At 40.2% G+C, this 18750-nt stretch overlaps 1 protein-coding gene across 6 annotated transcripts in view; it reads right to left on the bottom strand.

The window, feature by feature from the left end:
- CPNE1 (copine 1) overlaps positions 1–18750 on the bottom strand; it is a 67380-nt gene that overhangs the window by 29461 nt on the left and 19169 nt on the right. For all 6 annotated transcript variants that reach the window (XM_054979996.1, XM_054979999.1, XM_054979998.1 and 3 more), the window contains exon 2: positions 1580–1717. In XM_054979996.1, the coding sequence (XP_054835971.1) occupies positions 1580–1708 (129 nt within the window). In that variant the 5' untranslated portion in view covers positions 1709–1717. The remainder of the gene's footprint in view (positions 1–1579; positions 1718–18750) is intronic.

Raw genomic sequence — 18750 nt, forward strand, 5'->3', positions numbered from 1 at the left:
CCTCAAAATATATGCATATATACTCTCTTCATCTCATTAACTGGATGAAACACCTGTAAAGTTACCAAATTCCCACATAAATCTGTACAAAGTATTACACTTATGTTTTCATTTTTCAAGTCTAGTCACTTCGCATACGTTTATAAAGAACTTTATATGTAAATAAGGCTTTTAAATAAATGCATTAATGTTGCGTGTATCATTATGTTTTTCAGGGAAGACGGCTGTTACCTCAATGTGTGTCATTAGGAAGACTAGAGTTCAGATGAGGACAGTCATTTCAATGCTTTATTTTCTGAGCATCACTAACATTGAAGCTGGCTCCTCCAAACCGGAGCTGGGTCAACAGCTCCTAATGCAATCATTTCCAAAACTTTACTTCATTTGCCTTTTGATAGGGAGACTGCATATGGTACGGGAAGAGACGCAGCAGTAGCAAGCTTAGAGCTCTTATGTCCTGCCTTTCTACTAATCCTGGCACCTAAGGCAGCTTACGAAGTCTATAAAATAGCTTTAAATAGTCTTTCAGGGAAGCTTGTCTACCATTACCAACAATCTCATCGAAGAAGGAAAAATGGAAATGTCAATTTGGTTGGTTAAAACCAGACACTGAGGTTAGTCTTCAAAATGGAATTAATGCAGCAGCTGCCCTTTTTCATAGTCTGTATTTTGTGCAATGAGGTTGCCTTAAGGTGTCACCAGTTTCAGTTTAGTAGAACTGTTTTATTTCTGTTGTATGCCATCAAATTTACAGTAGTTTCATTTAATTTTAGCAACTGTTGAAGAGTAATTTTCAGGCTATAACTTCATCACATCAAAAGCCAATTTAAAGAGTAAATATTTATATTGTAAAATTATACTTTCAGCTTTAGAAATCTATGCACTTGCTAAAGAATACATTGAAAATTCAGATGTGACAAAAATCCTGTAACTGGACAGGATCTACAGGGCTGTTTCAGAGGATCCCTACCCCCATTACCACCACCACCCAAACCATTTAAGAAATGTCTCTGTACAAAATACCAGATCAAAAAACTTCAGGATTTAAAAGTTAAAGTTAGGAAATGCAAGCAAATGTAAAAGGAATTTTAATTCAGATAATTTATTGCTTAAATATGTTTAAAGGTCCTAGCAATTTTCTCATTCCTGCATCTTGTACAGTCATTTTATTATCACATATTATTCCTCTGCACTGCTGTGAATACCATCACGCCCCCACCCAATTACAGCTGCCTATTCCTCAAAAGAATACAAGGGCACCCGGCACACTTTAAAGAGAACAGTGGTTAATAATCTTAAGGGAACACCTTCTATTGTACCAACTGTTAAATAACTGCAAATGTTCTGTAATTAGTTAGTCAGTTACGGTGGGGATTCCTGTTTTTCTAGCCTATTGCTGTAACTCTCTTTTGTTTGTGGTTTGTTACAAAACATGAAGGCAGCCTTTTAAAAGATGCCCAACTTAAAATAATGCAAAAGTCAACAAGGGGAAAAATCCCCCAAGTCACATTCAAAAGTACTATGCAATAAAAACATAATTCTATGTTATGATTATAAAACAGAACAAACAATTCCTTACTTCACTCCACTGGTCTCCACCAACATTTTGAAGCAAGACACAGAGAGGATCAGATTTTGAGCCAACATCTTTATCAATGAGATTATCACACGATATGGACAGTTCCACCTTGGTCACGCAGTGAGCCATCTGTTAAACCTATTGAAAGGTGAAAAGGGGAATGATGATCTCCCTTTAGAAAATATTTTCCACGCTGAAGTTAATACAACGAAACAAATTAGATGGAACCAAGTAACCACCATTGCATAAGTAGAGAGCCTTAGTTGTTCACTCTCCAAGTGTCGTCACTACCAAGGGTGGAGTGACCCATGCTTAGTGGCAACAATCTCTGCTCACACAATTCTCCATTCCCTAGACACAGTAAGAGCAGTAGGATGAATTGTTGTCCTGAACACACCAATACAGAAGGCTTTAAATAGCAAAATAGTATTTGCATCCATACTTTGTGGATCAACATGCAAAAACAATCCAACTAGGTCCTGTGAGTGACCAATCATACAAAAACCACAGAATGGCTCTAGACTGAGAACACATGGCATAGACACAATGAAGGAACATTCCCCACAATGATGGAAACAACTTTACAGCTTCTGCATAGAAATAGCATTACATTTGTTTTAAAATAATACTCTATTCTTTAACAAGCAGTTATTCAATGCAAGACTGTGAGGATTAATAATGCTAAAGCAATTTTTTTCAAAGATGTTCACGATCTGCAAAAGCAGCTGTACAAGAAAAAGGTGTTCTTCGTTCAACATTAAACTTTTACAGTAAATTTAGTCTAAATGTACCGAATTTTTCAAAGGCAAGTATTCTTCTTCACCTTTTTGATGAAACCTGCAGTACAACACAGAATACTTCAGTCATAGAATCACACAGAATTCTCTACCTCACTGCCCAATTCAGTACAAGACAACAGCACAAAATAGCTGAACAATGGCTCAATCAGAGATCTCATCAGGAGCCCAACCAGGGTCAAATTTCCTCCAGCAGAATATACAACTGAGTCAGACTTGTACCCACACAATGAAATGGTCATGTGATCCTAACACAAACTGTCAGGTTGAACCTCAGCCAGTTTACATAAAAAAGGCTGTGCTAACATGCTGACATTTTGTGCTAACGCAATACCAGGAATCTGCATTGTGAAAAGCAGAATAACTGGAAATCCACTGTATTTTATTTGCTTATTTAACAAAATTTATAATCCCCATTTCTGCCCTCATAAGGGCCAGCAAGGTGGCTAACCAATAAAAGCTACACATAATAAAATCAGATGTAAAAAATGTTCAAATACATATCCAACAAATACATAAATGCAACAATTAAAACAACGGGCAGGAGGATGGGGTTAACGCAGCAACCAGCAAGACCCTGTCAGAGATCAGATCTAATCATCCAATTCCCAGATTTCCTGGTATACATAACCAACACTCCAAACTTCCTCTGTTGTGTCAATAGGGCATACCTCCTGATTTCCCTAAGCTGAATATAGAATTTCTTCCTAATTTTGCTTGTTCTTAGATCCTCTTTGCTTCAACTCCATCCCTCAGCCAATTGTTAGTTCCGTGGATCCCTACCAAGCCACTGCCTACTTTGTCCCATCCAATCCAATCCAATTTATTACAGCAAAAGCCAGCAATATAAAACAATACGATTACAAGCAATAAATCAATATTATCAATACAGGAAAACCACAGGCATAAAGGGATAAGAGTGAAAATGGAATAACAATAATGAAAATAGAAAAAAAATTATGTTTTTTCCACTAAGAGAAGTTTACACTTTGTCCCATCTATATTGGCTGCCCTTGCTTTCTTGAGCAGCCTCTTTAGCACTTTTATTGACCTACCCCACCTACAGCACTTCCCTTAAGAGTTGTAGCATGTGTGTGTTTTAAAGCTACTTTGATTATCCCTTCTCTAGTTTCATTTCTCCTCTGCCTGTTTTATCAAACAACCTTTGCCAACCCTTTCTCCTCAAGCTCCCATTTCCAGATTTGGCCAAAACTAACTTCTTCACAGCATATAATCATCATCAGATAACTGTCCTCCAACAAGACACCCAGAAATGTATAACGCACACTTGATTCTTCAAGTCAACTCAAGGGCAGTCCTGTTATTACTGTTCTATTATTTTAACACAGACAGATATGCAATCCTCTGCACCCACATTTTTGAACTGACATCAGATGACAGTGCCATAAAGAACTGGGTGTCTTTAGAAGAGTGTCACTTATGAATCATAAACAGATGTCAGGTAGCAATTTTCCTGAGGCCAGGTTGGCTAGGGATCTTGATGATGTTTTGCCATCTTCTGGGCATGGAGCAGGGGTCACTGGGTGTGTGTGTGGGGGGGAGAGATAGTTGTGAATTTCCTGCATTGTTCAGGGGGTTGGACTAGATGATCCTGAAGGTCCCTTCCAACCCTATGATTCTATGATAGCGTTGTGTGAAAATGCATGCCACTCCCGGACCAAAAGCTAACTGCATCACTCAAGGGAAAGGAGTTTTGAATGGTTGGGAGCATAACACAGATGGATACTAAGGAGTGCTTGTTGTAAGGGAGAGAACACAAATGTGCAGTGGCCAGGAAGGAAGGTAGGACTGATGGAAACAACTAATTGCAATGAGTGAGCCAGGGGAGAGAAGGAGGTAACAAAGGTTTGGGGGGAAATGGGCAAAGATACTTAACTTCTGCCTCCCTATAGCAAGAACACCTACCTAGTGCAACCAGTTTTATTTTCTTAAGAGAGGGGTCTGTTTGTGGCTAACCCACTAAAGGTACAATCACATTTATCCCCAACTCCACTGGGCCTTTCCTTTTCTCACTAGAAATGTGGGCCATTTCCTGTGCCTGAGCAGATACTATGGAGTTTAGTTTCTTTAAAGGTATGGCAGAGCAGGACCAACACAGGCTGATCTCAAACCCGGCTGAAACAAGCCCATGTATCCCCTTGAAAAACTCTTTTCTACATGACAGCAGCTGGTTGCCCTGTTTCTTTGGGCAGGTATGTAAGATTCTCAGGCAGAAAATGATGGGGAAGTGTACATCACAATGGAGTTGCAGGAGAAACTAAATCACCCCAGGAATAAGCAGCATCTGTTCTGGCTTCATATTTACTAGGCCCCCCTCAGTTTGCCTATAGGAGTACATGGCTGAGAGGTCCTTTGACTATAATACTGTGAAAGCAGTATTTGAATGTAAGCAAGGAAAACCACCATGAAGTAGTTTATTCTTTGATTCTAGAGAAGCAAAAGGCCTGAGATTTTAGTTTACCAACTACTTGAACAATCTGAAAAACAGTTGCCAGATGGTTGCAATGAAGCAATTTCTGGATCAACTGCTCCTGGATGGTGTAAAGTAGGATGCCAAAAGACTGCCTTCCTTCCCTGAACCAGGCACTTTGCTCCTAAAGGTAAAGCAAGATGTCTCAGGACAGAAAAGAAACTAAGAATAACCTGAAGCAAGGAACACAAAACAACTTTCCTGCACACTGCACTCATCCACACATTACCCTCTACTGGTTGGAAAATAAGGACACCACAAAGAAAAGCTGAGCCACCTACCAGTTCAGACCCAATATTGCTGTGGGGAAAGCAAGAAACTCAGTAATGGGCCAATAATTCTCCGGGAACAGATGGAACATTCACATCACCTGGGAAGTTACAGGGCAATAGAGCAGACAGTTGGGCCTAGAGTGTCTAACCCAAGATACGAGGGAGGTGGGGTGTGTGTGTGTGATCTACTAAGTTAGGAAGTAATCATATATTGATCCTCATTGTAACTGGTCAACAGATTAGGGATGGTCTCATATCTGGTTTGTTTATTCAGAGCTCTTGGTGAGGGTTTTAGGCAGAAAGCACCAAGTGTAGTCTCCTCCCCTTGTCAGCCCACATGATACACTTTACCTCTAACAAGTGCCTTGGAAGACCCAAACTGTTGCTCCTCTTCTCAGGCATATCGGAGAGGTTCAAGGTTCCCCCTTCACTTAAAAAAAACACACACACACCATCCACTGTCCTGGTGGTGCTGCCAGACTGAAGCAACTCAAAACTCATCAAGGCAAATGGAGAAGGAAGGCAAACTTACACGGCACATTCTGCTACTGCTACAGGTGCTACTACTGATGGTAGGGGATGCTTGACCAGAACTCTCCTTTGCTAACTACCCAGATTGAGCCACCTATCACACATGGTGATAAAGCAAAGTAAATCCATCCCTTCCAATCATCCAGCAGACTCTTCCATTTGAGCTCTTGCCACAGACTTCTGGCCATACTATGAACTACCACCATGTTGCTCGTGTTTGTATCACACTGAGCAAGGATGAATTCTTGTTTTTTTTTTACTAGAATGCAAACATTTTTATACCTCATATAATAGCACTGATCCTGATGCATGTACAAAAATCTGGCAATAATATCCAGAGGATCATGACATTGCGAGCCTTAAACAGGCTGTAAACATGGCGATACAAAAGCTATGGAAAAAGTACCATAACCTGATGAACAGGATATCTCCTGCTTTGAGGGCTGGGATATCCACTTGATTATAGGAAGGTAACCATGTTAGTCTGTTGTAGTTCAGCCAGATTTAAGCCATGTGGCACTTTAGAGACCAATAGAGACCTAAAAATCCTTGATTATAGTATCTCAAAATCCTGAGTCAAGACTGCCACTGAAGCTTCCCTCCAGATTCCAGAGGGACAATGTATTCAGGACTTCTAGACAATAAAGCACAAGAAGCAGTCTCATTAATGCAATTACTTCTAGTGTCCCCAAAATTCCAGAAGTTCCCTTCAGAGTACTTTATTTGCTTGTTTACTTTATTTCTACCCTATGGGGACTCAAAGTGGCTTACATTTTATCTTCCAATTTTATCTTCACACAATCTTGTGAGGTAGATTAGGCTGAGTGTGTATGATGGCCCACGGTCACCCGCAAGCTTCCATGGCAAAGAGATCTGAACCTGGTTCACCAAAATCCTAGTCTGGCACTCTAACCACCACACTATGCTGGCTCTTGTGCCATCAGAGGACCATACGGCAAATCTTTGGAGGCCAAAGTACATATTCAGATGTGAACAACAGAATGGCCTGTATGAGGAAGCAGTTTCTAAAATCCTTACTAGGTCTACAAGGCAATTTGCTGTCCCAAAAAATAATGTCCCCTTAAGATGTACAAGTTCCCTGTGCTTATCATAGCTGAGTACTTTGGTATGATCATATCCTAGGCTTGGATCCTACGATAGTGTTCTGAAAACACTTTACTCTGGCTGCAGACCAGTTTGCTTCCTCCTGCACTATTGCTTCGGTTTGCACAAGGGCTCATTGAAAATCACTGATCTTGCACAGATGGAATTACTAGTGGCAGAGGAAGTGAAATGTACTACAATCAGAATGAAAAACGTGTGGCATGTGATCATATGATCCAAGCCTTAATAAGAATGGAATTCACAGGGCCCTTTCCTTGGGCTCCTTTCCTCCTATAGATTATCCTTTTGGCTGCCTGAAGGATTTCCTCTTAAGAGTGTGAGAGCTGCAGGAATAGCACTAATATTAGTACTGTAAACACTTCTGTTTGGACTACAGCGCATCAGATTATCTCTGATCAGTCTTTATAGCTGCACTAAAGTTATGCAGTCTACCAGAAACAAAGTACCCAGTCTCAGTCCACTAACCTCAAATGGATGGTTTGGTCTTCCTATCAGTTCCTATCTCCCCCTATATTCCACCACAGCAAATTTGCTCATCTGAACAGGGCCTTCTGCAGATACCACCCTTCACATGGGGAAAATCAACAGCTGCCTGTACACGAGCATTCTCTGCGGCGGCCCCCACTTTATGGAATGGTCTACCCGAGTAGTTTAGGAAAGCTCCCACTCTCCTGGCCTTCCATAACAACGCAAAACGAAATTGTTCAAGAAGTCTTTTTGCTCAGATGGGCTGTACTGTAATGAAGTGGTCTCAAGAGATTCATCAGTAAAGGCATAGGAACTCACCAGTAAAGGGATGAGAGATCTGATGGGTAGTTCCTATGTTGTTTAATAAAACAGCCACGGAATTTGCTTATGCTCTATTTCAACATTGTTAAATTTTTAAACCTTTCTTTTCATTCTTTCTTTCTAATGTATTTCATGTATATACCCATTACATTTATACTGAAATGTCTTGATATTGACTGTACTGACTCACACTATGTAATCTACCTGGAGTCTGGGAAGCTATATGAGATGCCTGGGTGTGTGTCAGGTCCCGCAAGGTTCCCTGGGTAGTGTAGTTTTACAAAGAACAGCCACTGGATGCGATTCTCCACCAGAGGAAGATGGATGGGAGGGATTCTCTCAAAAAGCCTCGGCTTGGGGGCAAGGACGTAACAGGAGGCAGTAAATCTAGGGTGACTTTTTGCAAGGAAGAGTGAGAATCCACAATGCAATTCTCTGCCGGGGAGACGAACAGTGGGGGGAATTCTCTCTCTCTTGCAAAAGGCTGCCCTGGATTTCCCGTCTCCTGTTACATCCTCCCCGCCCCCAAGCTCCTGGAGGAAAACCCAAGCTGAGACATTTTGTGAGAGAGAAAGAAAAAGAGAATCCTTCCCACTGCTCTTCCCCCAACAGAGAATCACATCTTGTGGCTGTTCTTTGTAAGACTACACTACCCAGGGAACCTTGCAGGATCCAACATGTGAAGAACATGTGTCTGGAGTCTCGTGTAGGGTGGTTCTCAGTGAGAAAGGTGGACTATAAATGACATAAAATAGAAAATAAATAAAGTAGTACAGTACTATAAAACTTTCAGCACATATTGAAATGTCAAAGTCTGGTTTATCCAAACTGCTTCGACTACACATTTAACTCTGCACTTCTTGATCCTCAAGCAGTCTCATAGGCCTCCTTAGAACTCTCTTTTGAAAAGCTTTTGAAACCTATTTCTCAGTCCATTATCCCAGATATCTGGAATGAAACTCGCCTAGTAATCCTGGAACCACATACAGGACTACTTAAAGCATTTCCATGCTGTGTAGGAACGCTTACATTAAAAAAAAATTAAAAAATTAACTCAGAGGGTGAACTATAATTAGAAAAGAAACTATAACGAGGCAAGGCTGAGTACCTTTTGCCCAGAGGATAAAGTTTTGGTAAGCCTCTGGCCAATCTGTAGTCCCTAGACATCCAAAGTGTTACTTTACTAAAGGGCTGGCAAGAGAAAACAGCACATCTCTTTCAGGTGAATTCAAAAGTGAAGAGACAACCAAGCTAGCAAGGATAAACTCAGAGCAAGCATAAATTCTACTGAAGGACTTTATATTCCTCTTGATGTAAATATCTGACACTTCCTTAAATCACGGATAACTTTCCTGGGAAGACAGTGGTGAGGAGAGCACTATTTCACAGAATGTGAGACCTGGTGTATGACGAGTTGTGTGGAGTTACGACTGGGATATCATGCACTCAGGACTTCATACACTGTGGTATAGCTCTTATTATGTCTGCTTCCAACCTTTATGGCTCAACAGATTTGGACAAATTAATGCCAACTCCAAGCCTGTTGGGATAGCAGAGTAAAGCCTTTTTTTCACATTTGAGCTCACTAAGGAATACTGGCAAGTTTCTCTGTTACCCACCTTTGCACCAAATGGTTTAATAGACAATTGTGACAACTGAATCCACTAGACAATTATTTCAATAAAAGGAAGAGAGAGGGATAGTTGAAGATGAGTTAAGGGTTCCACTTTTCCATTACTGTCTCCATGCCAGGATAAGCATTTCTAGCTTAATTTCTTCAATTCAGGTTGTTAAACACATGGAAACAGGGTCAATGAAAAAAGGGGGGGCAATCCATCATGAGGAGCAGGCAGAGGGAAATGGATCGAAGGTTTCTGAAAGCATAAGTCAAGCATTGTAGCACATTACATACTTACTCATTTCATGAAGTAATATTCATACATATAACCTTATATATGATCCAAGCTACACACACACAGCCACTAACCTGCATCTCCTGGTAACAGTTAAATAAAATAGATGCATAACATAATTGTACTATGCTAGTAAGCAGGAATTGGGAAAGGCCAAGAAACAGTATGTGTGTGTATGTGTAATGGTCTTTAACCTCACATTCTTGGAATCCTCGGGAGGGTGGTATGGAAGCAGTCGCCAAACATCTAAGGCAGTGCCTTGGGTCTACTGAAGCATCTCCATGTATGCAAAAATTTCAGTCCACAGGGCATAACCTTTCTATAGCAGCCAAAAATGCCCTTCCCTAATGCTGTTCTTGGGCTCCAAGGACCTGCATTTGGGGTGGGGAGGGGTGGAGGATTTGGGGCTGTAGCAGAAGATGAGAAAGTTGTACTCTACAGGCAAATGCTTTGGACTAAACATGATTAGGATCAGGCTATAAGCCTTGTGGACCACAAAGCTTACAGCCTGATTCTAATCATTCCAGTTGGACTAATACTATTTTTTAAAAAAAACTCGTTACAACTTAATCATGAGCAGTTTTACAAAACCAAATTCCTCTTTCATTTTCAGGCAAGTTGCTTACAACTGCAACCTTAGAAGGAGCAAAAGTGTATATGTAGGGGGGAGAACAAAGCAAAGTACCACTTGCTATTAGCTATAGCTAATACATTATTAGCTCTTGTCAAAAAAGTCCCATTAAAATTCCACAAGACAAGTTTGGGATAGCTACATTTCTGAAACACACAACACAATTCATATGGATTCTTCCTAGTAAAGAAAATTGAGATGAAATGCACATTGCCTTCCTTGCTTGTATGCTAAGCCAAGTTATACAATCTGTACCTTCACAAAACTCAAGTATGTTCAGGATTGCAGCCTTAGCCTTCAAATAAGTGACCTTGCCTATTTTTGCGCATGCACAGAGCACACAAAAGATTCATCTATTGTCTTCAAGCACTCACAACTACAATTCATGCAGACTGCATGAACAAAGGCTTTGGATTATGTGTCTAGGTTGCATATTAAGGTTCTATTAAGTTTAAAATCATTACTTTTCCATTGTTACAACACACCAATCAAAATCCAAGACTGTTCATGAACTATATTAATTACACCAGGGGAAATCAGTGGTTTCAAATCAGCCTTGACTAAAACAATAGATTTGAATAATTTAAATCAAAACCATGTACACTGGCTGGGGGGGGGACCTTTGTTGAGGAGCAGTTCACCTAGTGGAATGGGAGCGATTAGTCTCCACCAGTCAGAAGTGAAGTCAAAACATCTCTTCTCAGAAGGATGCATTCATCAAAAGTTGAAGGAAGTATGTCACTTATCACGTGATATACAGAGATACGAGCCAAGAATTGCCTGCAATCTTAAATGCATAAATTATTCCAATAGGTGCATTAGACAGATTTTAAAGAAAGCTAATATTGTGTGCTATAGAAATTAAATAATTTTCTCCCAAAGAACATGCACCTGAAGAAAAGGTATTTGAATCATCCACAAAGTTTGAGTAACTGTTGGAAATGTATGGAGCAAGGTCCTAGGATTTAATGGTTTTCCCATGTATCCTCTTTTCTCATTAAATTTCATATAACAAATAACACGGTATAATGTGAGGATGTTCTTAACAATTTCCAAGTTAAAGTTGCCGGGTTGAAGCAGAAAATCAGCTCATCGAGGAAACAAAAACCCCTTAAAGTGGTATACAGAGAATCTTCTTCCCTAGGAAAAAAACCCTTGGTGCATATATACAGCAACCTCCTTTACAGTCTAGATGATCAGAGTCAAATGAACCTTGAAATTATTAATTTGCTTTTTTGCTACTGTTTACATATAGATTTCCTGCTTAATGCTTTACAAAACCAACAAACCAGCAAGTGCTCTGGTTACCAATTCAAGCTTCTTAAAAATGATGAACTGAAAACCTACATATTGAAAATGGTTCTATTAGAAAGAGTACGGAATAGACATGGGCACGAACCACAAAAAAACCGAACCATGCAGTTCATGGCGTTTTCACGAATCAGGAACCATGAACTCCCTCAAACTGGGGCAAGTTCACGAACCGGTTCATGGTTCGTGGGGTTTAAATGCCCCTTTCCAGCCACTTAGCAGCCGCAGGGCAAGGGGCATTTAAACCCCCGGATCAGCTGCTTGTCAGGGAGATCCCCAACAAACAGCTGATCATTTAAACAGCGGGGCTTTTTAAATGGCCGCTCCCAGCAGCAGGGAAATGGCCATTTAAACTGTGGGTGGGGCTTGGCTGGCCAGCCAAGCCCCACCCACAGAAAGGGGCATTGCTTTTGAAAATGAACCAAACGAACCAGTATACCAGTTCATGGAAAGGAGCTTCCACAAACCACTGGTTCGCAAACTACAAAGCGGGCTGGTTCGTGGGATGTTTTGGTTCATATTCCGGTTCGTGCCCATCTCTAGTACAGAATAGAATACTTCATTATTCTGTCCTTTATGCTGCCATATAATATTGTTCTTTTTTATTGAGTTTATGTAAGAGAAATAAATATACTCTTATGAACAATTACTCTCTTTAGAGCAATTTCACTAAACTCAGCGTGCAATAGATCAGCGGAAGAAAAGCTAGCAAACTATTTCAAGCACTAAAATTATGACTAGTTATATGGTTTAATAATGTGTATTTATGTCATACAAAAACTTTTTCTCACTCAACACTCTACTGACAAGCTTGAGGAGAAAAATCGCATACCTACTCAAAGTATTTTCTTAGTGCCTCCTGAAATGCAAGTTTTAAGGATTTATAAGGGAAAGCAACACTGAATTTGTAAGATTTTATAAACCACGAGCAGCAAATCTGCACCTTAAATATCACAATGGCACAAATATTCTGCATACCTGAACAGGTACTGTCTTCAGCACAGCCCAAACTATGGTTGTGCTTGCCACTTCAATGCTGAGTTGCCGTCTGTTCCTCTCACAGGACATAAAACTCTCTCAAGATCCACATACTCTAGCATGCTCACTGAGTAGCATACTCATTCTTTAAGATTTACTTTATGCAGCTAGAAGCTGCATACTACTAATCTAGGCTCAATAATCCTTTGATGAACTCTACTTCTACCTATATTATTCACCACCACACACATAATACATATATTCCTTCCCTTATTAAAATGTGCTTTGGATATCCTCCCATCAACTCAACCTTCTACTCAATTCTCAACGTCTAATTGTTTAGTTGTACACCTATACATCCTGCTATTAATGTGCAATTTCTTGTAAAAGCATTCATGGGGATGATTCTATTTTATCCTTACAACAGTCTTGAGGGGTAGGAGAAGTGCCATGGTGCTCTCATCCCAAACAATGAGCTTACAGTTCCACAGCACTTGGGCCATGTTGCTTTAAGATGCTGAACAGGGTTTTTTTTCCATGGATGAGATTAAGAGGCAGTTTGAAGCTAGCGAATAATAGGCCATGCCTGAGTGAGCCTTGACTTTCCATGGAAGTGAGTGACTCTCTACTTGTCTTCCAGGATTGCTTTGCTCATAGAGAGACTCTGCCACTCTGTGCACCTCGGGGTGATCTTGCTGGTACTTGGCCACTGCTGCTTGGTGCACCACAGGAGTGCGATGTGCATATTTCTTTGCCGCATCTCTAAGTTGCTTCCTCCTTTTAGCATCAGTGTATCTTGCACGACATCTGCCAGAAGGCTTATTATCAGCAGTAAGAGGTGATGGCCGTGAGAAGTGTGACTTGGAGTTTGACTGAGGGAGGGGTGGTGTGGTGGACACTTTGGCAGGTTCATGTGAGAGGTTCGCATTGAAATGGCCCCTAGAAAGGTTGTGCACCATCTCCCTATGAACATTTAAAAACTAAGTTGCCTTGCTGACTTTTATATAAAATCCCTGTTCAGGAGTCTTGTACGGTCTTTCTTCAACTGTCTGAAGTGTCCTTGACCTTATCTTTACCTCAGAACACAGAGTTCCACCCATCAGAGAGAGGGGGGGGGGTGCAAGCAGGCAGGCCTCACAGTTGCTAGGTTCAGGTTGGACAGAGTGGGGTTTGGGGAGGGGCCTCAGATTGGTCCAAAGCAATTTTCTCCAGGGGAACTGATCTTTGTCACCTGGAGATCAGTTGTAATTCTGGGAGATCTCCAGCCACCACCTGGAGGCTGGCAACCCTACACCACAGGGAGATTGGCAACCCTAGTGAACTTTTAGGGGAAGACTGGGATGTGCATTTTACCTCAGGACACATTCACTGACTCCCTTAGCAACTGTTTAGAATGTTGGCCCCTTATGCAAATGACCTTGAAAGGCAGCCCAATCAGGGCAGAGTGGCTGAGTTGGCAGTTGGCAGGGGAGAAGTCTGCCAGCCACACAGGGAAGCTGAATCCCTATGGGAAAACACATTTTACCCCTTTTTATCCCCTTAGGGGGCGAATTTCTTAAAATCTTTAGTGAGCCCCTACATCACAAAAGGAACATCCTCCCCAAATGTCACGCTTCTAGGTCCAGGGGTTTGGGCTGGGCACTGATGAGTCAGTCAGGAAACTTGTCCATACATATATAACTCATTGCTCTTTACATGTAAGGGGTTTTAGTCCCTGATAGAAAGTAGTTTCCTTTCCATTCTTTGCTTCCCATCCATTTGAGGTAAATTGGCTGGAATGCAAGATAGGACTTATGGTAATACCAATTTATTATTAAAATATTTACACAACATTTTTCCATAGGGATAGTCCACAAAGCTACTAACAAACAGTAAATATTTAACACCCAATCAATGCTAAAACCAAACATCAAAAGTGAGAAGGCAGAAGCAATAAATCAGCCAAATAAACTAGTAGCAGCATAAGTGACCAATAAAAACCAGACACAACCACTGAAAACTCTCAAAAGCTTGTTTTTGACCTGGCATTGGAATGACAAATAAGGGGCAAGACATATCTTTCCAGAGAAGAGTTATGACACCACTGAGGCCTACCCAAATATCCAAGGGTGTCAATATACAGAAAAGGACCTCTGAAGATGATCTCAACGTGCATCTTAGTTCATATGGGAATAAGTGCTCCTTTCTGGGTACAGATCTAGAAACACTTTGTTTTAATATGAACTCTTACATTTCTTTTCGTTTTCAATGCTGTTGTTTCCAACTTTGCTGCGATTACATCCATTGTTTTCCAGATCGTATCAGCAAAAAAATAAAATAAAAAAAATCTGTGTTTCTGGAATAGTAACAATTTATTTTCAATACATTATGCAAGTACAGAGAGGGCACTACTAATCAACACCATACTTCTATGGCATTTCACCACATTTTCCTGCAGATTTAAATTCTCCTCCAATTGATTCCAGAGTACCATGTACTTATTCTGTTCAGTTTTGATTGCATTCTGCTATATCTACTCTGCCTTTCAAACATTAAATATTCCTACTATTCCATGAAAAGAGAGTGCCCCATACTATTAGAAGGGGGAAAGCAATTTCTAAAGAAAAGTGGATGAAAATAAACTTATTACACTTGCACCCAATTCCAAACTGTCATAAGCTGAGACCAAAGGGAGGAAAGAAATCAAATAAACTTCCATTGGGCCTGGATGCAGCTTGAGCTCAAGGCTGTTACTTTCCTGCTTCCAAATTCACTGCTGAGGCAAGGAGGGTGGGAAGCTTCTAAGACGCAGAGGAAGCCAAACCCTCCACCAAGGACTGAGAATATCTGGCAGCTCAATGTCACCTTGGCAGTTGGCACCCTATTTCTGGAAGGGGGGGATATTTTTAACCATTGCCACCACAACTGGAAGGAACTAATCACATTAGTGGCCAGAAGACTTTGAGGACTAAAGGAGAGGACCTAAGCATCAGTTCACCAGCTGCACATAATGCTAATTTAGCATTAAAAAATAAACTTTGCAAGCCACCTTGAAGATCATATATTGTGGAAAGGCAGGGTAAAAAACCCGTCTGAAATGTATCAGGTAGAATAATTATTACTGTCTGGCTTCATAAAAACCTGATCTTCTACTAGCCTTTTCTCAGTATCAATAGGAAAAGTTATAGTATTTCTATACAACTAGGATCAGTAGTTCAGTAGTATCTTCCTTCATAGCTTTGGGCTGAATATAACCTGGTCCTGGGAGATTACTGGTATATAAATTATTGGCTCCGAGTTCCCTTAGAAACGTCCCCCCATACAATTTCTTGCTATGGCAGAAGCATGTAGTTAGATTCTTGGCAATTCATTTTCACCTTCTGTGATCTTTTAGTATAGGCTTCTAAAAATGTATTAATGTTGCACTTAAGCTGTTTGATCCTATGTCCTTAAAAAGATTTTTCATTATTCTATTTTTTTAAAGTTCATTTAACATAAGAGCTTCTAATACTGCTGACATTTTGGGCTTGCTCTCTCCTAACATGAAATACTTTACGAAGTATAATTGTGCACTTTGGAACTTTTCCACAATTCAATGTGAAATATGTATGTTTAAGCAGGCTCTCTGTGCTTGCAACAAGATGCATATATGCACAAAAGTGTACATACAGATGTATCTAAGTCCCTATTCTTGCTGCAAAAGAGATGGTTATTTGCAACATCCTCTTGCGCTACCTACCAGTCATACAGTATCTTATACATCCGGCTCCGAACAATTCTCTTTACATTTTCTATTACTCTAGCTTTTGCATGGTTACTTTAATGTTTGACACAATATGTTATTTTACACTTTATGCATTAAGTATGAGAATCACAGTAACCTCTTAACAGTTTGAGGTAGTATAGAGCTGCCAAGGGAATGTTACCTAATGCAATGCTTTCCAGAAGTGAATCTCTCTCACACAGAAATATCCATATGCAACACAGCGTATTAGCATACCTAGCTCAAATTCCTGCTTTATTATTGTGGAAGCGGCAATAGTTTTCCACATGGTAAAATGGGTAGAGATTGCTCCAAGTCTGAAGCACAGGAATTTACAACCGTCTATTAGTTGTAATTTACAACAGTCTATCCATGCATATTCATAACATACTTCAGAATTTTCCTTAATTTACAATTCAAGGTTAATTACAACAAATTATCTTCCTTTGAGGTAGAGAATATTCTCCCTTATGTTTAATTGTAACTGTCCTCCCTAGAGTCCATGGCCTAGAGACTTGCAAGCTTCAAACATACTTTGAAAAAAGCCTGAGATTATTTCAATCGGCCTCCCTCTTGATTTGGAATTTATAGGGCTTTATTTTGCAGCTAATCTTCTGAACTCTTGGTTACTATTTCAAATTCTATCATCCCTGGACTATGGTGCTGCAGCCTCCTAGCCAAGACTTTCCCTGAAGTCGGGCACAGTGACATGCTTTTACGCTGACACTGTAGAATGAAGTCACTGAAGAATGCAAAGTTTAATATTGCAATGTAAATTTAATAATGCAATAGCATCAGGTTACCAGAAACTATCATGAGGATATTTTTGCTCTGCAGTTATGATAACCAAATACTTGAGACTGAAGAGTGTGCTATTGTGCTATGAAAATAGGCTAAACATACAGTACATGATAGTGCAGTGTTATTTCCTACATCAACACTGAAGGGAACAATGCATCAGTTGCACAACTCTACCACCACACTCAAAGAGAAGCCCCTACCACTTTTGCATTTATTCAGTAATAGCCATGCTGCAGTAAAGATTTAAGTGATGATGGTGTACACAGCACTATTTATTCCTGATGCATAATCAAAGCAGCATAACTGATTATAGTAATTCCCAGTGGTAAGAGCAGGAGACTAGACTACCTTTTTAATTTAGTATTCTCATCTTAAGCATGGATCACAAGTCACACAAAAGCAAGGCTTGAGTGGGTGTTTTGTGTAATCAAGTACATCTACCTACCTTGATCCAATTTATATGCAACACCTTCCTGTGTGTGAGATATTAAGGCTAGAGCCATATAGGTACTACCACCAGTGGAAAAAATCCATCCAAAAGCCCTTTATACTGGCAGAGGATACTTTCACAGAAATTGAACCACACATACTAAGCATGCATTTTCCTGCATAAAATTTCATGTGGGCATGATTTCCTCATTTTGCCCACTACATGCTCTCAGTGGTGTAGTGCTTAAAAATTACCTTCCTCCTTTCTTGCAAGTTGATCACTGATAGAATTAGCGCTGACTCATAATCTGACAGTCTACATAACTGCAATTTAATTTCCCTCAAGATAGGATGTCAGGTAGGAAGTCACCAAAATTCAGGGAAGCTGGATGTTATACTATGTTGTATACTAGCATTTTACATGCAGTTCTAAATTGTACAGTATTTTCAAATTATATAGAGTTAATGCAGTGAAAAAGTGTGTCTGACAACTTAATACGTGAAGCAGCTCTGGCACACGTGAAGCAGCTGATGATCATGTCATCTGTTCTACATCTCTGCAATGCTATTACCAAAGCCAATCATGCAGTTTGTGGGTGCAAGTATCTTGCAAAAACCAAGCTATTATACCATGTCAGTATTCATGAAATCTTCTGTTTCCATTTGTGAAGAGAAGACTTAATCCGCAAATCCTCTTCCCTGAGTTGTGAAGAAAATAACTGTAAAGTCCAGCGATCGTACCAGCCTCCTCCAGCAGAGACAGAAGCAAAGAACCGGTTTGTATGATCATTTAGTTTATTTTCCACAATTTCCCCTGTATGTGTTCCATTCTTTAGCAGAATTTTCTTTCCAGCAACATCTCTATACTGCAAACAATAGGTCATTCTGTAGTAAAGACAACACTTCTAGAAGTCCAGAGTTGTCTTAACTGTATTTAAACCAAAAGAAAATCTTGTATCTTAACATACCTGTAAATGAACAATTGACTGATGAGCACTGGCAGCTATTATTTTAAATGCTGTTCTTCTAAACACTTTGAAATGTTAAAGGCTTGGATCCAAAGAAGCGCAGAGTACTTCCAGTCATGTTTGAGAAAAGTAATCTACTTGGACATTCAGCAGAAGCCCCTACCTCTTTTCAGGAGAGCTTAGGGGAGGAGGAAGAGCCCAAGCTGAAGCACCTTCATTTCTCTGGATCCAAGCCACAAACAATTGCCCAGCCTGTTATCCACACAATGGTCAACTGAGTTCCCAACATTTCCTTGTAAGTGTTGCCTGCTAATACTTCACCGAAGAATGCATTTTTAAAATTAGTTCCTTTGGTAGTTCTATCAGGAGCATCAATGCTTCAACACAACAACT

This window comes from Eublepharis macularius, chromosome 5 (genome assembly GCF_028583425.1).
Source record: "Eublepharis macularius isolate TG4126 chromosome 5, MPM_Emac_v1.0, whole genome shotgun sequence".
NCBI classification, from domain to species: domain Eukaryota; kingdom Metazoa; phylum Chordata; class Lepidosauria; order Squamata; family Eublepharidae; genus Eublepharis; species Eublepharis macularius.